We start from the raw sequence: 23,722 nt of genomic DNA on the forward strand, positions 1-23,722 counted from the left end.
AAATGATCCCCAGAAATACACATCAATTCTCAATGAGATAATTCCTCTGGTAATGTATGCATTTGATTTTACAGGGTAGTCCCTGAAACCTACTCACCACATATAACATAATCTCAGTAGGGAAATGCATTTTAAATTCAAATAAAAAATTTCTTTTATAACTTGAAACTACTCTCCATTTATATAATATAGCACATCTCCACTCACACCAGCCTCCTTTCAAGTGCTCACCAGTGTTCCATGACACTGCCAACAGGATGACTTTGTCTATTTTCTAAGAAGTCCTGTGATAACTCCTTTCTCCAAATTTATAATATAAAATGAATACATAAATCATAAAATTACTCAAATTCTTTATTTTATAGTCTTCCTTAAATACCTTAAAGTTTTCTTTCAGACAGGAAATTAACTATAAAGGCAATAATTGTTGTTGTTTTTTAAAGGAAGACAAGAACAGGTCAGGAATTTTCTCCATCTGCAAGATTTTACAACCCCAATATTCTGTTGGAGGATCTTCCTTATTGACTTTAAGTAGCTGACCATATTCTTATGCAAAAATTTCTCACAAAAACTTTTCTAAACCAAATATGAATATCACCAATCAACTAAAACTGTATTTGGACTAAGGTCTAACATATCACTTAAATTAATTATCCATGTTCCATCTGTTTCAGAAAATAGGTACAGCCCCAAAAGTACTAATTTCTGATATCACCTCATTCAGGCAACAAAGGAATGTTTAAATTGTTTATTATTTCAACTGTATTTTCCCTCATGTAAAAAGGGAAATGGAAAATGCACCCAAATTCTCTCATACCAATGATTTTCCCGGTCCTGAGACAGTACCACTGCTCATCACATCGAAGAAAAGTGTTTCATTATTAACTGACTTCTCATTATTGCCCAGCTCCCTGCTCAAGACTATCCTCTTTCATAAAGCCTTTCTGTGAATGCAGACTTAGCATTTAGGATCATAATTTACATTCTCGTTTTATTTATCTGGATGTATCTTCTTTGTGTCTATATGTAATCTTTAAAATGCCATTTAGATGAAAAGTTTTTATCTTCTAGGCATCTTTTGCTAAATAGAGCACTAGCAAAAGGCAAAAAAGCTTTACAGAAAACAAAGATAGGTTAATAAATCATATCTACCACTTACTACCTGGATATCTTGTGTCTCAGATTCTTTAAAAATGAAAATTTAAAGTGCCCATATTGAAAGTTGTGACAATTCAATTTAGTACTGTAGATAAAGCACATGGCACAAAGACAACTTGATAAAAAATACTACTACTATTGATAAGAATCATCTCAAGCTGTTACATTAAAAAAATTCAACTTCTTTCTTGCTATTAAAGTCTTTCAAAAAATATATGAAAATCTCTTTTCACTTTTTATTAGCAAACTTTAAAAACAGTATTGTTTCCATCTCCACACCCCAGAAACCATGTCAGATAACTTCATGTACTAGAATACAAGATGCTACCTCCTTCTCTCCCTTTCAGCAATTTACTACCAAATTATAATTCCATACATCCACAGCACTAATTTACTAAAGTTGAATCATATCAATCCATTTATGTCAAAACTGGTCTAAGTATTGGTCATTTCACAGGGTTCAACCTATAACTCCCATGCTCAATGAGCATTCAGTTATTCCAGTCTGGGACACCATTGCTACACATAAGCAAGAACTGCCAAACAAGGGCTTTGAAATAAAGTGAAATTCAAAAGTTCATTTTTATGCTTTTTCTTTTGGGCTCACCACCCACAACACTTCTGACACCAAGTGTGGGGCTTCGCCCCCACATACACACATGAACCAATTCTTCAGCAGTCTGATCACCAACCAAGTATCCCACAATTCAGTTCAATTCTGACATTACCTATCAGGACTAGCACAAACCCCACAAGTGAAAGGCTCAGTACTTAACTTGTACTGTCCTCATTTTAGATGCCAGTCATAGGTTTCATGTTGCCACCTGTACTTCACACCAACTAGATAAGGTTTGACATTTTCCTAGAACAACTCGCAGAACTCAGTAAAACAATTTACTTACTGCTACAAGTTTGTTATAAGAGATACAGTTCAGGATCAGCCAAATGGAACAGTTGAAAGGGTAAAGTAAAGAGAGGAAGGAGGTCCAGAGTTGCTTTCCTGCCTCACCATCCTCCATTGATGTTTTCTGGAGGTTTTTATTGCAGAGGCCAGATTGACTAAATCATTGTCCATTGGAGATTAACTCCATCTCCAGTCTCTCCTCTCTCCTCCCTTGAAAGGGAGGTTTAAAGTTCCAACCCTCTAATCATGCTTGGAATTTCTAGGGACCAGTACCCACCCAGAAGCTATCTAGAGGCCCAGGTCCCCAGTCCTCTCATTAGCATATAAAAAACCCATATCACTCTGGAGATTATAAGACTTTGAGAAGCCAGGAACTAGGGACAAAGATTAAATATTTCTTTCTTATCACCATTTAGCCTAAAGCTCTTCTGCCGCCCACAAGCTGCCCAGGTGGTGGAAGCTGATCATCACTCTGTGTGGTGTGGGCAGCAGCAGAAAAGACCACATAGACAAGGCTCTGCCACCTTAAGGGTCCTGCTTTCACACTGGAAGGCAAGGGAGGGAGAGAGCAGGAGGGAGTAGTGCGGAATCCCTTTATTTATAGCGAAATTAACCCAGGATTTTTGATATAATGTTCTTCACCAAATAAGGCAGAGGGTGGGCTGGTCTAGCCCTAATAGGTAACGCCCAGATCCAGAACCTTGAGAAAGCAGGCTTCTTTGCAGAGCCAATGTGGAGGCCACCTGCATCGCAGCCCAGATATCTATCATGCAATGCCACACCAACACCACCATGGCGCAAGGCTAAGAGAGGATGCTTAATATAGCTCATAATGTAGCTTAATACAGCCCCCTCCCCCGACACTCTTCTTTACAGAGTTAATACAATGCATCTTGAAGAAATTTCCAAGCAAAAACATACATAATCTTTTGGAATTCATTTTTAGACTATGAAAAACATTTATCAGGAAGAGGTGATCATCACCTAAGGATCATCATACTGACAGGTAACTCCAAGCATACAAGTAAAGAACTTTGATATCTTTCAGAGGATGACTAGCATTTCAAGAGCCAAGAACATTTAAAACTGAGAGTGATGTCTGAGACACAAAAATAGAAGACAAAATTATTTGCCAGAGAAATTTTGAAAAGAATTCTCAATAGAATCTACCTCAATAGTTCTCAAATCTGGTTCACAATAAAACCATAGATAGAACATAAAAAATATGCTCCAACTATAAGAGCTTAGGACCCTAACAGGTAAACTAAGAATGCTCTTTATGATTTTTTTAATAGCCCAGCATTTTATAAATAAGATGGGGAAGAATATGCTTTCCTAGACCAAGTAAAGTTCCAGAGGTTCTGATCTACCACTGTCAGAAGGCTCCTACTATTCAAATGATAATCATGCAAACATTGTGTATAGTTACATATATAATTTCCATTGTAACAAAGTATCACTCCATATTACCATGAAGACAATGTATATACCAAGAAACACTTTCTTACCTCCCTGTATGTCAAGTACTGTAGATAGTATTTCACTAGGACCAATATGAAAATTTTCAATTACTATTGATAGTCCTATTTGTTTAAAAAAAAAAATCCTGACTTGCTAAATTCTAAGTAAAACATTAACTTCTTATTTTATGTTTTACAAATCAACTAAAAAATAAAACAATTAAAATATAATTCCTACTTGGTTTTTATTTAAACATTTAAAAATGGTCCAATTAAGAATAATCTTACTGTTCTAGAATCCGAGAATGGATTATATTCGTCAAGTCCTGGTGGAACATTTCTTGTCACCTGTGTAACTGATGGATCCTAGAATAAAATTTGAAGGAGAAAAAAAAATTACTTATCCTTTGAGATATAATTATATAATTTTTGCATTTACATAACATTTGCTTTATCTGTACTTTTGATCACTCAACAAAGTAAAAGAGGAAAATAAAGATTATCAGATGCATCCAGTCCCATTTCAACAAAGTTGAAATCTAAATCCACAGATCTCACACCCTCAAAGCAAAACAAATAAAAATGGGTTAGATGCAAATCAGCTGCTAGTTATTCTATAAAGACAGAAAGTAGACTGCCTTCTAATAGCTGTGTCGTGTCGAGCTGACTGCACAAGAGCAGCTGAACAAATTTTGGGTAAAACCACCATCCTTTCCTTTGGGCTCACGAAGAGTTCATGCTCTCCAGTTTTATAACATCTTCCATCAGTTTTCCCAACTACAGATTTAAGTACCATATCACAAATCAACGTCGCATACAGCCAACATCTAGAGCATTCAAGATTAAGTACCTCTTACTTGCTTTATTCTATGCCAATATCTCTACTTGACTGTTTATTTTTCCACTTGATCCTAGACAGTCTCCCAAGTATATTACTCTACTAAACCAGCTTTTCAAATCTTTTTATATTGGGCTTTCATAAAAATAACTGAATCACAAAATCCCAGACATTTATTTTATCTCTCTTGATTATATGAAAAATATAATGAACATCAACAAAATCAACTACATAATTCATGTGAAAAGCATTTTACAAACTGTGATACAGCTTAACTTGCCTTCATAGCTCTAGTCTCAAACTGTAGCATGAATAAGGATTAAATAAAGTGCAGACTGCTGCCTCCAACCTGAGTTTCTGATTCAGGAGGTCTAGGGTGGGGTCTGAACATCTGTACTTCTGACAGGTTTCTAGGTGATACTGCTCTCTTTCAATACTGTACTTTTTCCAATCCATTTTCTTCAACATAGTCTTCAAAGTTACCTTTCAAAAATGTAAAGCTAATCTTATTATTCCTCTTCCTCTAAACCCTTTCCCTTGACTTTCATCCATTTTGGATTTTTAGTAGCTTTCCACTCACTGTGAGATAAAATAGGAATCCCTCAAAATGAAATACAAGGCTTCTGATCATGTAGCCTGGCCATTGCCTATTTTTCCGGACTCATCTATCTCATAATCACCCTCACCTTGGCATATCCTTCTCCTTTAGCCAAATGAAAAAAGCTACTGCAGGAGCCTCAAACTTGGAAAAAAGCAAGTGGCAAGGATAAAAGGAAAAGCAATAAATAAAGGCTTGCTTGACAATAAATTGGGAAGAAGGGACTAAAATGACTCTACTTACTCCCCAGGGTTCCCCATCCCCAAGTTTACCCAAAAGTGTAAGGAGAAGGGAGATTATCAAAAAGAGATGCATGCATCAGAAAGAAAATTAAGAAAACAAAAAAATGAATATTTTAATCAAAATTTTCAAGTTGGCATTGCTGAAGTCAACCTAATTTAGTGAAGGAATCTGAGATAAGAAGCAGAGAGCTGAAGGTCAAATCCAGATGGATTCAGCAGCAGTCTCAATCTGACCCTCACTACCACCCAATAAAAGCAACAACCTATGAGTCTGCAAGATACCATGACCTTCTTTTGCATTGCTTCCTCCAACTGGAAAACTCTTCCCAGCAGGGTCAGCCTAAGAAGCTCCAGGTGTTATCCTATATGATAATCAATGATGTTCCCAGTAGGAGGCCTCTTCCCTAGTCACTCCACCCCAGGTTTAGTGCCCCACACTCCTCCATATTTATCTCCATTAGCATTTATTTTACTGAACCATGATAATTTTTATGCAGGTCTTCCCCTCCCCAAGTTAGACTATGACCTCTTTGAATCAATAAGGTTTTTGTTTTTTTATTTGTTTAATCATACATGCCTGGTGATACCGAATCTTCAAAGAGTATTACCACTCCTAAAAAGAAATAAAGCAATTCTTCAAGATAGTAGCAGCAGTAATATAAAAGAAATACTTTCTGAAAAAATTGAACATATATATGAAAAAGTTCAAAACATGTAAATGAAAAAATGTTTAATCTCATTCACAAGAAATACTAATTATACTAACACAATCATTTCTTACCTATCAGATTAGCAAAAAATCCAAAAGTCTGACATAACCTTGACAAAGCAGTAAGAAAACAGGGGTCTCAACCACTGCTAAGAGGAAAATCAACCGTTTGTTAGAATCTCTACAGAGGAAAAGTTGGGAACATGTAGCAAAATTACCTCTGCGTTTATCCTTTAAACCACAATCTTACTTCTAGTAATCTATTCCAAAGATATGCTGGCAAAAATATTGTATATAATAGCAAAAGGCTAGAAGCAACCTAAATGTATATCAATAGAGGATGGTACATCTGTATGATAAAATAGTGCTAATGTGCAGCTATGTGTTACATTGTTGTAAAATCGTATAAGGTGATATATAAATTGCTAAGTAATGAATGAATAAAGATGCAGAGCAATGTTATCTTGTGTGTAAAGGAGGAGGGTAGAATGAATGTATTTACTGTGCTTTTTAAAAGAAAGAATACATCCAAAACTAACAATGAGTGCCTATGAGAGAGGAAGAGAAGAAGGAAAGAGTAAAGAGAGGAAAGCCTTGGAAGCTAGACTTCTCAGAACATACCTGTTTTGTAGCTTTTACTTTGGAACTACAAAAATGTTTTTCATTATTACAGAACAAAATTAATTCAAAGAAAAAAGGAGAAAGGCAGAAGTAGGGTCAGAAAGATACTATTAAGATATGAGGTGTCTCCAAAAGCTCACATGTAAGACAATGCAAGAATTTTCAGAGGTGAAATGATAGGGTTTACAGCCTAAACCTAATCAGTGGATTGATTCACTGATATGGATTAACTGGGTGGCAAGTGTTGACAGGTGGGGTGTGACCAGAGGAGGTAGGTCACTGAGGGTGTAACTTGGGATTTATATTTTGTCCCAGGTAAATGGTGCTCTCTCTGCTTCCTGATTGCCACAGCTGGGCTGCTTTCCTCTTCCATCCCCTTCCACCATGATGTTCTGTCTCATCTTGGGCCCAGAGCTATGGAATCAGCTAACTATGGACTGAACCTCTGTAACCTTGAACCAAAATTAACTTTTCCTCCTCTGATTGTTCTTGTTAGGTCTTTTGGTCACAGCAATGCAAAAGCTATCTAAAACAGTAGCGTACAGCTTAACTAACATTCATGCTATTTATGTTGTTCTCTCAATGCCACAGAAATATACTGGGTCCCAACTTTCATTTTTCAAATGCATGTACCCAGATACTCAAGAATCCTAAAAATTACCTTCCTTTTTTAAAACACTTTTTCTTTTAGATGTTGATGGACCTTTATTTTACTCATTTATTTATATGTGGTGCTGAGAATCAAACCCAGTGCCTCACATACACCAGGCAAATGTTCTAACACTGAGCCACAACTCCAGTCCCTATTTTAAAAAAGAAAAAAGTATAACTTAGTACCCAAAAGACCCAAAATGAAATCATTCTTCAAATGTTCTACTTTCAACTATTGTAACCAAATCTTACTTGCTTCTTCTTATATTAATCCAGGCTGAAAGTTAACTGACAGTTTGACAAAATCATTGTCTCAAGTGAACAGAGTTTGCTTCTAATCCACTTGGAATCTTTCCTAATGCAGTATTAGATGACAAAGCAGGAGAGTCTGTGCAGGATATGCCAAGGCTGAGAATAGATTTAGGAAGTAAAGAACTGATATCTTTGAATTATCACATAGTTAATGTTTCAAGTTAATTTCAATAATTGTGAATGATGTTAAAAAATTCACAGCCTCTAAACTGTGAGGAGTCAATAGAACTGAAGATTTAAATAATGAGTGATCTTTTTAATGCCTATTAAGTATCCAATATTTACTAAAATTATTTCCAATCCTTGTTGTGATCTTTCTAATTGGTTGTACAGTTTCATTTTCAGAGAAAGAAGCTGTGATCTTAAAACAAGTTCAGGAAACTTTCTCAAGGTCAATTAGTAAGTCTCAGATAAAATTCAAAACTAGGACTTTCTAATGCCTATATACATTTTTTCTACTAGATAAACTAAACAGAGTTCACCACAATAACAACTTCAACCAAAAAAGACAATGGACAATGGTTGAACTGATTGTAAATGATTCCAATACTTTGTCAAGAAAATGTTATTCTTTTTCTTCAACACAATCAAAATGAAATTATTTCAACTGACAACTTGGTTTCTTCTAGGGCAGTGGTTCTCAAATTTTAGTATGCACTGGAATCATCTGGAGGCCTTGTTAAACTCCAGGTTGGTGAGCCTCACTCTGAAGGTATCTTTTTTCTAATTCAGAAGGTCTGAGATGGTAACTGAGAATTTGCATTTCTAACAAAGAACTATTCTGAGATAGTCTTATTTTATTGGCTTACAGGAACCTACTAGGCTCCTGTATTTTATTAACTTTTAAATAACAAGTAAGGCATTCTGCATACACATTAAGGCTGTATCTTTATTTCATTAGTGAAGCCAAAGGTAATCTGCCAACACTTTAGTTATACCACTTAACATCACAGTCATAGTTCATTAAAAACCAGATGCATTATGAAAATGAGTATTTTTCAAATAAGAGAAAAAGTAAAACTTTTCCATCTAGTATAATTAGCTTTTTAAAAATCTTTAATCTCTATAGAGTTCTTGCCTTGCAAGCACAAGGCTCTGAGTTCAATTCCCAGCATCAAAAAAAAAAAATCTTTTAATATCAATTTCTTTATCAAACCCATCAGGGTAGTGTATCTTCACTGTATTTTAAGTGATCTTCTACAGGGATGATTGTGTACAGCCATATATCATGTATCCATTACAATCTCTCTTAGCATATAATGTTTAAATTTCAAGGTTAGTATGTAAAACCTTGCATATCTTGGGTACTTTCTCTGTAGTAGAAAGAATACTAGTAGATGAATCAGACACTGATTCTAACAATGACTAGTGACCTTAAGTAAGTCACCTAAATTCTAATCTCACTTTTCTCATCTTTAAAACAGGTAATTTGATAATCACCCTGGTCAGCTGCAGCTCTGATATGTTGTGCTACAGACTGAATGTCATGCTTGGAAAGTTAACTGCTGTATTCAAATCTCAGTAGTTCCAAGACCAAGAAGGTGTAAACTTTGAACAAGCACTTCATACTTCACTGTACATCAGGTTTTTTAATCAATAAAATGGATCACATGGCTGATGAGGTACTACATGTAAAGTTACTGCGTGTGGAAAAGACTTAAAAACTGAGGCTGCTCTCATTATGGCCGCTTATGATTCACTGAGAATTCAATAAAGAATAACCCACACATGAATCAGCCAAAAACAATAGCCACACTCATCTTCTAAGGAAAACTTTTCAGAAGCAGTTCTTTGTCCAACTTTTGTGTCTTGTGACCCTCTAACCACAGCTACAGATGACAGGATGAGGAATTGGCCTCTGTACCATCTTTAGAACCAGATATGAGGATGACCGGCAGGCCCCAAAAGTAGTAACTCTAGATTGGATGATGCCTAACCAATTCAATTAGATCCTTTTTCTTGAGGAGAAGGAATATGAGACATTAAAAACAGATAATTACTATCAGTAGAAGCCGACACTACCAGTTATGGTAGAGAGACCAAAAGAAGCTAAGTCATAAAAAGGTGATTAGAAAAGGAGCAGAGAGCAGCAAGTACAGCATGTGAAGGGAACAGCGATTAGTAGAGTTGCCAGTAAGTCACCAGAGCAAAGACAGAGACCATATACACAGTTACTGTTCTGCCATTCCGACTGGTGAGAAATGGCAGTGTGAAAGCAGTTTTCACAAAGTCCTGCAGTTCTTCAGACAGCAGCATGGAGAAGAAAGGAGGAAATGTGAAAGGGGCAAAGGAGGAAAGGCAAGGTGGCAGAGATCAATCTCCACTTGAATCAGTGCATCTCAACTTTTATGCTTTAAAAATACTGACTTCACTTGAAAATGGCTTCTACCGCTTGGCATGGAGGAGGTCAAGTAGGAAGAAAGTTGGGACTGAGCAAACACCCTGTAAACTCCCAGAGTCACTTTTGTTACACTCAGAGATGGACTGTATTGGACTTTTTTTCCCTCCTCAAAAGTCTTTATAATAGGGGTTGGGGGTTGTGGCTCAGAGGCAGAGTGCTTGCCTTGAACATGAGAGGCACTGGGTTCAATTCTCAGCACCACATAAAAAAGTAAATAAATAGGATAACGCCATACTGTCCATCTACTACTACAAAACTTTAAAAAAATCTTTATAATACACTTGGATCTCTTAAGGTATGTCTTTAAGCCTTAAAATCAGAACAGATAGAACCAATACTCTTTATCATTTTGTATTCCATTAAAACTCCATATACAGGGCCGGGGTAGAGTACTTGCCTAGCATGTATGATGTTCTGGGTCCGATCCCCAACGCCACATGAGAATAAATAAATAAATAAATAAGGTATGTGTCCACCTACAACTAAAAATATTTTTTAAAAAACTATGTACAGTGTTTGCTGCCATCCTATATTTAAATAAAAACTGTGAGAGATTTTAATAAGTATAAACATTTACTGATCACTAGTATACATACTGATCCCCAACATACTTATGATTAACAACTGCTATAGATTACTGCTTAATTTAACTCTAGTTTCACCTTCTTTTTATTCCCCCTCCAATTTTAAAAATAATAGAATACAAATATAACTCTAATCTCTGTCCTTTTATTTCCGTGACACTTCTACAGTTCAAAATTTATGCCACCCTGACAAAGCATATCTGCAAAACAACAACAAAAAACCCTCCTTGTATCAAAGCTTCATCTCCTGCCATCTTTTCTTAGGATTATCCTAACAAATATCCCTTTATCTCATAAATTCAACTGCTTCATCAGCATACCACATCTCTATATTTCAAGTCTTCATCACTTTAAAATATACACAAGCAAAACAAACAACAAAAAACATTGTTTTAACCAAGTCACCCTCAGGCTACTATCAGCTGCCTTTCCCACTTCCTTTCAGTCCACTTCGCCATTTCCCCCTCCTTCACCCTGGATCAAGCTGCCAGCATTTCTCACTTATAAACTGCAATAGACTTCTTACTAGTCTCCCTCCCATCCTTGAACCCTTTCCTAGTTTATTCTCCATAAAGAGCTCAAATGAGCTTTTCAAGATATAAGTCTATCCATGTCATACTTATGGATTTAATTAACATATTTTAGGCCTTTAAAAAATTTTAAATAATAGAGAATGGACAATGAACAATTGGTGAAATCACTTATGGGGTGGAGACTGCAAAGATGGGTAAAGTCACATCCTTTGCATAAATGACAACTAAGGAATGTAGACAAACTTTAGATTGGAATAGGACATTCAATTGACATTCTTTCATCACACATACTTTACTGCTGCAGTCTGGCTGGGCACAAATCACAAGCCACTCCAGCAGGAACAAACTTTATTTCTGAACTCTACCAGCACACTCCACACACGCTCCTGGGAACTCTCCCGAACGCCACCCACGCGGCTCCTCCAGGAACACCCCAACCGGAAAATCCCTCCTCCAGCACTTCCCCATCCAATGCGAACTCTCCAGGAATCCCCGTGAGAACTCCAAAGTAGCAAGAGAACTCCAAAGTAGCAGGCCTAGGCAGACAGTAAAGGTCTAATATACAATTGAATCAATCCAGCATCATCTTAATGGCTCACCTCTCAACCAATACTATTGGCAAAATGCCAGGGGCCATTCCGACTCGGCAGTGGCTCCCAGCACTTTACAGTGTGCAAAAGTCATCTACTGTTATTATAATTGATAAAGAAAAAATTTAAGATGTCCTAAATTTAATTATTTAATCACAAAGGCTGGAGGGTGGAGAGAAAGAACAGAAAGTCAATCAGTTAACAGTAATAGGCCAAAGCAAAAAATAAATAAATCTATTCCACATTCCTGAATGTAACTTAAATTCAATGTACATTCAAACCCCAGGCTGCTGGACCACCAAGCATCATCAAATCCTGCTTAATAAACCCCAACCAATTCAGCAGCAACAAATACTTCTTACAGACCATCCTCCTATCCTAAAACTCTCCCTGCTTCTCATTATCCTTCCCTCTTATCTATTGTCAATAGAGGCTCAATATAAATAATTTATGCTTCCCTTCTCCAATTTTTCATTATAAAAATCTTCCTGGCTTATGGGTCCAGTGGATATACTTCCAATTATATCTAGCCTTGTTCTTTGCTACTGGTAGCTTCAGGATCTTGTCCTAGGACCAGTACTACTCAATCTCAAGAATTTTGCTTTAACATAATATATTTTATTCATCTAGACCTATCCTGAACAATATGGTGGTCAGTAGCTCTTAAAACATAACTAGTGCAATTAAGATGTGCTGAAAGTATAAAAAACACCAGATTTTCTATTTCAAAGATTTAGTACTTATTAAAATGATACCATGTAATAGTTCTAGTCCAAGTCTGTCATTCCTGAGTAAACTGAAATATTATCCTGTGTCTGAATTTCTCTATCCATAAATGCCTTCTGCCTTGGATGCTACACTTTGGGGAATAGAGGCTACAAAGTGAGTAATGCCTCTTTGTCCTTCAAGACAGCTTAGACAGCACCTTCTCAGGAAGTTTTTCTCCTACAATATGAAAAACGTGCTACTTTTTTCTTGACCAAAAAGGCATTTATCATGCATTATGTTTCCCAACTAAATGGTGGACTTATTTACATAAGGGACTTCTCACTTTGTATCCATAGGGACTTTCATAGAGTTTGACTTTGGGAGCTCCACATATATTTGCTAAATAAATATCCTATTCTGTTCCTCTGCAATGGTAACAAACTCTTGAAGACAACTGAGCTCAGTCCTTTTTACTCTCTAGTACAGTCATAATCATTACACAAAATTTTAAATAATTATGAAGACATAAATTGACAAACTATCCATTTTAAGTATAATGATTTATAAAAATTGAGAATATGCTTTGCTTGCCATTGCCAGAATATGACATTAAGTCCATTCAAATCTCATTAATTATATAATCAAAACAACAGAAATTTAATGGTTTGCTGGCAAACGTTAAGACACCACTGAAGTAAAGGGTCCTGCTATTCCAAATTTCACTTCCTATGTTGTGGCACCAAGTCTGAGCTACACGAACTACATACAGAAAGGATAACATGTCTAAAGCCAGGCACAGTGGTATATACTTGTAGTCCTAGATACTCTGGAGGCTGAGGCAGGAGGATCACTTGATCCCAGGAGTTAGAGGCCAGCCTGGGCAGCACAGCAAGCAAGAGGGAGGAGGGAGGAAGGAGGAGAGAGGAGGGAGGAGGGAGGAGGAGGAGGAAGAGGAGGAAACAAGTCTAAAGATAAAATGGTGGCAAAACCCCAAACACATGACTTCTTACAGAAACCAGTAAGTGGGCAAAGAACTGGAGATTTAGATATTTTTGAAATGTCTTATATCTGTAGTAAATTCTTAAGGAATATTTTTTAAATAAATTAACTTTAAATAAACAACCAGTACTTCTTACCACATAAAGAAATTAACTCAAAATCAACCAAAATCCTAAGGTATGTGTCACAATCATAAAACACTTAGAAGAAAATATAAACGTAAATCTTTACTACACTGGGTTAGGTGATAGTTTCTTAGATATGGCACTAAAAGTACAAGCAACAAAAGAAAAAGGAGACCACTGGATTTCATCAGAATTAAAAGTTTTCATGCTGTAAATCATACCATCAAAAAATTAAAAGTACAATTCACAGAACTAGAGAAAATGTCTGTAAATTATGTGTCTAAGTGACTTCCATCTAGAATAAAGAACTGTTAACAGTTCTAAAAAGGCAACACAACTTTAAAATGGGCAAAGGGTTTGAACAGACATTTCTTTAAGAAAATAGACAAATGGCCAGTAAGCACATGAAAAGATCATTAGCCATCAGGGAAGTATAAATCAAAACTGTAATGAAATATCACTTTAGACCTAAATAGGATGGCTTTAATAGAAAAGATAGTGTTGGCAAGAATATGAAAAAAAAAATAGAATTCTCACACTCTGCTGGTGGTCATGTAAAATGGGGAAACCATTTGGAAAATAATTTGGCAGTTACCATATGACCTACCAATTCCACTCCTAGATATATATCAGAGAATAAAGGCATGCATCCACACAATATCTTGTACAAAAATATTCACAGCAGCATTATTAATAGTTTCAAAAGTGAAAACACAGGTGTATATTGCTTAGTGAGTAGACAAATAAAATGCAGTATATTCATACAATGAAATTTTATTTAGCAATAAAAAGAAATGAAGTCCTGACTCGTGCCACAAAATTGATGAACCCTGAGCAGATTATGTTAAGTGAAAGAAGTCAGCCTAAAAGAGTATATATTGTATGATTTCACTGACACGAAATGTCCAGAAAGCATAACAGTGGTCACCTAGGCATAGAGGGGTTGGGGGGAAATGTGGCATGACTGCTAAAGGGCATGAGGATTCTTTGCAGGGTAAAGAAAGTATTCTCAAATTTATGGTAGTGTTGATGGCACTACTGTAAATGTATTTAAAACCACTGAAGTGTATCCTCTAGATGGATTAATTGTATGGCTTATGATTATATCTCAGGCAATCAGATGTAATATTTCTTGGAAGAACTGCTGCCAAACAGCAATAAATCCTTAGGTCTCCCAAATCTAAATACCAGCTCACTCCTGCCTTCATTAACCAAATAGGTATGCTTCTTAGGGAGGAAGTAAGGAGAGATGGGAGTAGAGGATGAGCAATCAGGGACTGCACTGACACCACACAGTAGAGGCTTTCCCCTAGCATTCTGTTACACAGAATCACCAAAATATGTTCTGAAATTTGAGCAAGTGGTTAGCTAATAGAGTTAGATGTCCCAATAACAATGCATTGAAGTCTACAGATGTACAAAGAAAAAGGCTGGTCATGTAGAACAGGAAAATACTGGGTCATGTGTGTGTCCAACTGATACATGAACTAAATCACCTTTAAGGTCAGTATGCTTTGACAGGCAAAGGGACACTGAATTGAGATCCTAAAGGTGGGAGAACAGCAGAGCCCTCCCACATAAACTATTGACAGATTTCTGTACAATAAAGCTTGTTTTATCATACAGAAACCCCATTTATCTTGCCTTTTAAGACATTTAAGTAGTGGAATACTACACACACACACACACACACACTCCGCCAAGTCCTCTAGGCCTAAGTGACCATCAGTCTGGATGTTTCATATCAATGGAATCATGAAATTTGTAGTGAAAGACTGGCCTTGTTCACTCAGCATAAGGTATTAAAGGTATCATTAAAAATGTCAAGCAAAGACATGAACAATTTTTAAAAGATCTCAATAGTTCACTTGTACTATAGGCAATCTACTTTTAAATATAGTTTTTCCACCAGAAAGTAAGTTCAGGTGGAAATATTCATAGAATGTTTTCTTATAAACTAATATTAAACGGTGAACAATTTTCAAGGTCAATATTTAGAATCATAGTACCACCGAATCCAAGCATTCTCTACAACAATGAATCCATGGGAGTGATGGCAGGCTGGGGAGGGGGGATGTGAACCATTCATTGTAAACCCAGGGATTTATCTTCTGCTAGCCCTCTGTCTTAAAAAAAAATAATCACAGCTTCAAAAACTATTAATTCAATTCAAATATAAAAGGAACCCTAAATGATCTTTTCAAAGATCTCTAACATTAAGTTACCATGTGCAGAAGTCTCCCACATTTCACTGAAACCTATATTATAAGGTGATTTGTCAAAAAAATAAAATAAATTAGTTATCCTCAGTTCAAGTTGCGATACATAATAGCTTCTAAAAATCCCTGAGCTTTGTAAGGCAACCAGTAATTTGTATGGTTTGTTTTTGTTACTATTTCTGTTAATACCAAAAAGTTTCAAAGTTAATAAAAATTAGAGTCTGCCTTAGAAAATGCAGGCAATTTAAGGATGAAATAAAAATAAATAATCATATGTTACAGCCAGAAAATCTTGCACTATTATTTATTTTCTTTCTCTGTTATTTTAAGAGAATTTGTCCCCCAACCCCGCAACATTTCTTATAGTTCTTTGGAATCAAGACAAATAACAAATACTAGAAACAGCATAGATACCAAATGAAGTAATTTACCTAAGGTCACCTAAGCAGCCTGGTTCCAGAGCTCACCTTCTTACCTACTTACTCTCTATGTAAATCTCATTTACACCTTCCCCTAATTCCCTATAACACTAGGCTAAGAACACATAAATATTTGCCTGCAGAACATTTTCTTATATACACTCAGCTCTAAGTGGTTGTTAGCCTATCTTGGGATTCAAATCTAAATATTGCCATTAAAACTCAAACAAAAAGCATCTATTACACTTCTTTTATGCTTAGGGAATATGTGGCATGTTTATAATACACTACTTATAAGCAATTCACTAAAATGTATGACTCAGATACCAAAAGTTAGGCATATATAAAACCACAGGTCTGATCAAATTAGTCTAAAAGAAATATCAATATATTTACCAAACAAGTATCAAGAGCTCTAGGGAAAAATGTCAAACAATGATAAAATTATACCTAGCATATTATCCCTTGGTCATATTCCTGATGCTTTTATCTCAACACCTACCACTTTGATTTGTCACCACTTTCCTCATATTCCAAATTACTATGTGAAGATTTTAATCATCATTAGAGGATTCTCACAGGTAAAATGATTGAAAAGTATACAACTCCATCACTAATTATTTCTCTTGGAGAAAAGTGGGAACTTTCAGTACTTCCTATGTATATAATGTTCCCACAATATACATTGTTTTCACTGTTTGACAAGCAAAAACCTTAATAGCCAGGCATAGTGGGACTGGAGGTGCAGCTCAGCATCAGAACATGAAGCCCTGGGTTCAATCCCCAGTACTGGGGGGTTGGGGGGAGGGTCAGGGGCTGACTTGCTGAATATTCTTAGTCATTTTTGCTTTCAAATATCTGAATTGTGTTTTCTTCTACTATCAGTCAAGTTAAAATTATCAGTATCAAACTATCACAGATCCTTTATTTCTAGTTTTATCTCTCCAATAGTCGATGCTTAATCTCACTAATACTCAAAATATACTAACACTTTGTAATATCCACTTGTTCTTCGATGAGTTTGAGTCCCAGTGTTTTTGCTGACATGTAAAAATATATTCTGTAATTCACCTGTATTTTGTAAAATAAACAGAAGTGTTTCTTTTTAAGAAAGTGTTTAAAGAAAAGGTTAAGTATCAAGGTAATGTTGATAAGTTATTTATAATTACATTCTTATAGTAAGTGTAACACCTATTACATTGGTTTTTTTTAAGTATTAATGTATATAAGGATTTAAAAGTGGTTGCAACATAAATGCTGGCAATGTCAGAAGCCAGACAAGTAATATATACTCTGGAAATACCCAAATACCTGTTGAGTAATAAAAATTTCTTACAACTCAATTTTTAAAAAGCTAAACATCCCACTCTAAAAATATGCAAAAGATCTCAATAGATATTTTACTAAAGACATGAAAAGATCCTCAATATCACTAGCCATCAAGGGAATGAAAATCAATATAACAAGATTCCACTCCACACTGACCAGGATGGTTAGAATCAAAACCAAACAACAACAAGATGTTGGCAAGGATGCAGAGAAATTTGCAACCTCACAGACTGCTAATGGGAATATACAATGGTGTAGTCACTTTGGAAAAGGGTCTGACTGTTCCTCAATTAATTAACCAGAGAATTACCATATGAACCATCAATTACATGCTAAGTATATGACTAAGAGCCTCTGAAACAGATGCGTGAATATTATACCAGCATTATTCATAACAGCCCCTCTCATAATGAGAATAACCCAAGTTTCCAGCAACTGATGAGCTTCCTCCCTCCACCCCTGCTAGAGACATGTTAAGTACAAGTTTCACCACTGAGCTATACCCTCAGCCCAACATTACTAATTCTTAACAGGACCCACAGGAAGCAAGCTGAAAATGCTACCTGCCTGCAAAGAGGGGTCATTTATTACAGGGAAAATAAAGGACCTCTCAGATAACAAAGTCAAAAGCAGAAAAAAACCAACACATGAGAGAACCATTTCCAGGTGACAGAACTGGGTCATAACCAAGGAACCTCACTGCCCCCCAAATAGGGGACACTAACAGTATGTGCCTGGCTAGATTTCAGAACTTCTCTGGATCAGCATTTGCTACATGCCTTCTACTCCTCTTCTATTTTAAGGGGAGGGTCTATGGAGATTATCCTGTACCTGTATCACCATGCTAGAGGGGGTGTGTCTTTTCAGTTCACAGATCTCTATCAGATCGGGCACAGCACTCCCTTCCAGAAGTGGAGTCTAATCTTACCCTTCCTTTTTAAATCTGAGATGACCTTGTGCTTTTTTTTTCACTAACAAAATGTAGCAGAAGTGACATATGACTCAAGAAGTCTTATAGTTTCAGCTCTTGTCTTCTTGGAACACTACTACTATTATCTAAAAAGCCCAGGCTATTCCCAGTAAAGAGGCCACATGAAAGAAAATCAATCTGCCCCCACTGATGCCTCCAGATAATGAGTAGGCACTTGAGTGAGTACATCTTAAACTATCCAGTGAAGCAATCAGATGACTGAGCCACATGACTGACTCTAGGCAAAAGCATTTAAAACACAACAATTAAACACACACACATACAAAAAAAAAAAAAAAAAAAAAAAAAACCTTCCAGCTAAGTCTAGCTTAAATAACAAAATCACAAACCAATGAATTGCTTTAAAACCACATTTGAAACAGTTGAATACCAACAGATAACTGAGATAGTGGTAAATAAAATAATTGTGCATCTTAAAATGGGCAGCATCTTAATTCTAGGGCTCCCAATCTTCTGACTCAAAATTTTAAATTGGTAGAAAAAGAGCAACATCAGCTTCATGTAAATGTCACTATAAATGTAGTAAAATAAAATGGATGACATCCTTGATGTTATAAAACAAAAACAAGTGGAGGCATAGTCTTGTGTCCCCCAAAATTCATATGTTGAAAGCTAAACACCAAGGTGATGATGTTAGAAGGTGGAGCTTTTGGTGAGTGATTAAGCCTTCCCAGAATGGCATTAATGCTCTTAAAAAGAAGGCCTAGAGAGCTACCTTCCCCTTCTGCTATGTGAGGACACACAGAAGGAACCATTTATGAAAATCAGGTTCATATCTACTGGCCACTGGATCTTAAACTTGCAGCCTCCAGAATTGAGAGCAATAAGTCTCTGCTATTTATATTTTTTTTAAGAGAGAGAGAGAGAGAATTTTTTTTTCTTATGTAACTCTCCCTTTATTTCATATTCCTTGAAATCTGTAAAGATTATTTATGTGCCCATAATAAAAAATTTTCAGCTGTTATGATAATAAGATACAATCACATATCAACCATCATTTCATACTGTCTCCAATTTAAAAAATGAGTGTTAAGATTATGCTAAACTTAGAAGTTTATGAGAGAATTTTTTTAATATTTATTTTTTAGTTTTCGGTCAACACAACATCTTTGTTTGTATGTGGTGCTAAGGATCGAACCCGGGCTGCACGCATGCCAGGCGAGCGCGCTACCGCTTGAGCCACATCCCCAGCCCCCTGCTATTTATAAATTGCCCAGTATAAGGTATTTTTATTATAGCAGCCTGAACAGATAAGACAAATGATTAGCAACCTTGAATTATGGGTCAGTTTTTAATGGCAAAGTTTAAAATTGTTCAACTAAATTCTTAAGATGTCACTAAAATTACTATAAGCTAAAACATAACATAAATGAGAATGGTAAATTTCAGGCCATTTTTAAAAGACATTCTTATGGGATATGTTCTAAGACACTACAGATACAATATATATATATATATATATATATATATATATATATATATATATATATATTTATATATATATATACACACATACATACACACACACACAAACCCATGATAATATTTAATTTATAAATTAGGCATAGTAAAAAATTAACAATAACTAAAAAATAGAACAATCATAATATACTATAAAAAAGCTTATTTAATATTTATGAATTGTTTGCTTCTGAAATTTTTTCATTTAATATTTTCTAAAAGTGGTTGACCATGGGTAACTAAAATAGGACGAGGGGGACTACTCTATTTAAAAAGCAGAATTACTTCTTAAGGCCAAAACAAAATGGACATTGTGCTCATATTTAATATCAAATTCTTCTATTGGGGGGCTCCAAATAAAAAACAAGAATTTTAAAGTCAGAAATACAATGGAATACACATTGTGCCACCAACAATGGACTGGTAATCAGGACTCCAAGAGTGTTGACACCAATTCTATACTACCTACCCATGGGTGAACAAACTGTACTCATTCTGGCCCTTAGTCATACATTTTTATCCTGACTTGCAGAAACCAGTATAACTAATCTCTGTTGGTTATTGAACTCTCCCTTTACAGGCTTGTTTGTCTCCATATTAGACTAATATCCATTAAGGATAGAGATATTTCTTCAAAACTTGTTGAATGAACGAGCAACTGAACAAAAGAATAAGGAACATGCAGCAATTGTTAATACAAACTTATTATATAGAAAACATTTTTTTCTTTCAAGCTTTAAAACTACACTTAACAACTCCAGAATGGATTTTCAAACTTCCATACAATTATCTATTTATTTCGGAATACTATAGTTTTTCAATTACTTCAAGTTTCTTTATGAATAAAAACATTCAAACTTCATAAAGCCATTTACTATGACTAGCACCACTGGAATAAAGCAGGTGATCCAAAAAATAAATAGAATGAATTGAATCTAGGAAGTAACAGGCAATAAAATCAAATAAACCACTGTAGTCATATCACCTAAAAGGATTCTACTCAGAAATCATTTTATGACGTGACTCAAATGAAGATGTTTGCACAAGTGTTCCTAATATAATGGTAAAGCAAAAGTAATGTTAAGGAATAACAAAATGATTATCAAAACTGATTTAATCAAGTTAGAATAGATAGCAAATGTGAAATATCAAACAAGATTTGAAAAGAAGGATGATCATAAGGTAACACACATATGAATCTAGGAACTATTTAGCTTTAAGTAGAGAATATAAAAAATGTTATTTCAAAAATCACTTTTATGGCCTGTGCGGTGGTGCATGCCTGTAATCCCAGTGGCTCAGGAGGCTAAGGCAGAAGGATCACGAGTTCAAAGCCAGCCTCTGCAACTTAGCGAGGCCTTAAGAAACTCAGCTACAGCTTGTTTCTAGATAAAATATAAAAAAGGTTAGGGATGTGGTGAAGCACCCCTGGATTCAATCCCCGGTACCAAAACCAAAAAAAAAAAAAAAATCAATTTTACATAGAAGCAGAAGGAAAAAAGTACGTACTACAGATATAAACTTTGAGCAGGGGCAGTTGTATACAAAATAGAAAAGGATCATTCGGAAAATGTATACAACTGTCTTCTTTAGACCTAAATTATCTATTTCTTAAAGCATTTCATGTACTTGAAAAATCATTGTTCCCATATTCAAAGAAAGCAAAGTTTATAATTTTATATCACACTGAATGTATACTTAAAACTACTTTTGGGTTTAGAATTACTACAGTAACAATATGGATGTCAGAAGAGGCAAGTGTCATGGCAACATTAGATGTCACAAAAGAGCAGTTGGAGCTAAGACGACAATATCTTGCCTAAAAAGAGAAGTTAATATGAAATGAGCCATGAAATCTATGACTAAATAAAAAATAAACAGCACCAATGAGATATCTGACTTAGGAAAAGCTAACCGGTTCTTAATATTATACCTTCAAAATATTTTAAAATAACACCCATTTGGCAAATTATGAAATGTCTCTTTAGGAGGTCTATGATTTCAGAATAACTTTTTTTTTCCCCACAGCATAGAAGGAAGTCTAACTATAACAAAACTTCTGGAGGGAAAAGTTCTCCTCAAAAATGCAACCAAATCATCTTTTACAAAAGCTAAAAGTTACAGGCCAGTTGTACTAAATTTTCTCAAATGACATTAGAGGCAAGAGAATAGTGACTGAGCACTTCGTATTTCTATAAAGTAAGTCAAATTGTTAACTATAACTAGGATCATTTCATTAAAATAACCCTTTACGAAATTATCAGGCCACCATCAAAACAGGCATTTTTTTTCCCTCTTCCTGAGTTCTCCATAAGAAATAAAACCTGGAATAAGAAAGAGATATAAACCAGAAGTGCCACTTGTGTGACCACACATTAAAGTTACTATTTTGTGACTACAAATTAAAGCTACTAAAGCACATGGTCAGGGGAGATTAATAAACAACCAACAGTTGGAAACATATTACACTTTCTAAGCTTTACCCTCATTAAGAAATCCAGAGCACTTTTCTAGAGATAGTTGCATTTAAGCCCAGATAATGAATATTTTAGCTGCCTTTCTTTGCCGGTTTTTGTGCCAAGCCCTTTTGAAGCTGGGGATGATTAGGTCGAATCCAAGAAGGAAAGCAGCTCTTGCGGGAAATGGTATCTTCAAACAGTCCAGAACACCAGTGACGCACTAGGAGCTTGGAAAATATCCCGTCCTTTACCTTGCTAGGAGCAGCTAGGTAGGAAGATGTCGACCACGTGCACTATTGTTTTCCAGATACGTTTATTTATTTTTAACTTCTGCTTTGATATCAGTTCCCTTAACCTCAATCTAATGGGGGGAGGCGGCATGGCAGCGCCGCTTGTGGTACCTGGGCGCAACAAGAGTTTAAATAATAAACACATATAAATATATTTTTTAATCGCAGCATACTCAGTACCCTCATCTCTTGTCCAGACTTCTGCCATCACCCCACGCTGGTCTTCTTCAACACTGCCGCTTCCTTGGGTCCCCATGACAACCCCACCCCAGGGCGGGCCCCCTCGGCAGCCTCCTGGCCCCTGCCTGGGCCTGCCAGACACACTTGCCCAGCAACTGACTGCTCCACCTGCCCTCGGCCGCCACCCTCCCAGCTCCCAAGAATAGGATAAGGACCCTTCCCGGCGCGCGGGCCCAATCCCCGGGGAGGGCAAGACCCTCTTCGGCAGGTGACGTGGGGCGGGGCAGCCGACGCAGAGCTGGGGACGTTCCAACCCAAACCTCAAAGAGCGTAGTGGGGGGCCAGGTACGACCCCCAAATGGGGTGCGGCCGCCCCGATCCCCTCTCTGGCCGAGGGACAGGCATAGGGGGCGCGAAGGAACTCGTTTGTTGTCACAAACAACGACGCGTCGTGGCGGTGAGAGATGCTGGGGCCGAAGCTCACCTTGAAGGGGTTGTTGAGATCCGGATCCGCAAACGGGTTACTGTCAAAATCCGACATCTCTCTCGCGCTCGGCGTCACTCACCCGACCCAGGCGCAGAGAGAGAGAGGAGGCGAGGCCGCCGCCCCCCTGCGCGCTCACGTCGCCGCCGCTGCCGCCGAGCAGATCCGGGTGCAGCTCGCGGGGCCACCCAGCCGGCCGTGCCACTGAGCATGCCCGGTGCGACGGGCTCCGGGCCGGCGGCACCGCTCCCGCTCGCCGTCCCGTTCCTCCGGGCCTGGATCCCACGCTCCGGGCTTTGGCTAGGATCGAGGAGGGAGCAAGGGCGGAGGGAGCCGGGAACGGAGGGGGACGAGAGTGACGCGTCCCACACTCCAAGGACCGAGTGAGACGAGCCTTAGGTCTGGCTGAAAGAGATTATATTAACATGGATTTGAGATCGGATTCCTAAGACCCACC

At 36.8% G+C, this 23,722-nt stretch overlaps 1 protein-coding gene across 2 annotated transcripts in view; it reads right to left on the minus strand.

Moving 5' to 3' along the window:
- The window catches only part of Scamp1 (secretory carrier membrane protein 1), a 105,673-nt gene extending 82,237 nt beyond the window's left edge, over positions 1–23,436 (minus strand). Inside the window, exons 1-2 of one of the 2 annotated variants that reach the window (XM_027927935.2) lie at positions 23,266–23,436; positions 3,811–3,888 (exon numbers count right to left, since the gene is read on the minus strand). In XM_027927935.2, the coding sequence (XP_027783736.1) occupies positions 3,811–3,888; positions 23,266–23,322 (135 nt within the window). In that variant the 5' untranslated portion in view covers positions 23,323–23,436. The remainder of the gene's footprint in view (positions 1–3,810; positions 3,889–23,265) is intronic. The other variant, XM_071612470.1, reaches the window with a different exon arrangement.
- Between the last annotated feature and the right edge of the window lie 286 nt (positions 23,437–23,722).

The sequence above is a fragment of the Marmota flaviventris genome, chromosome 5 (assembly GCF_047511675.1).
Source record: "Marmota flaviventris isolate mMarFla1 chromosome 5, mMarFla1.hap1, whole genome shotgun sequence".
NCBI lineage: Eukaryota > Metazoa > Chordata > Mammalia > Rodentia > Sciuridae > Marmota > Marmota flaviventris.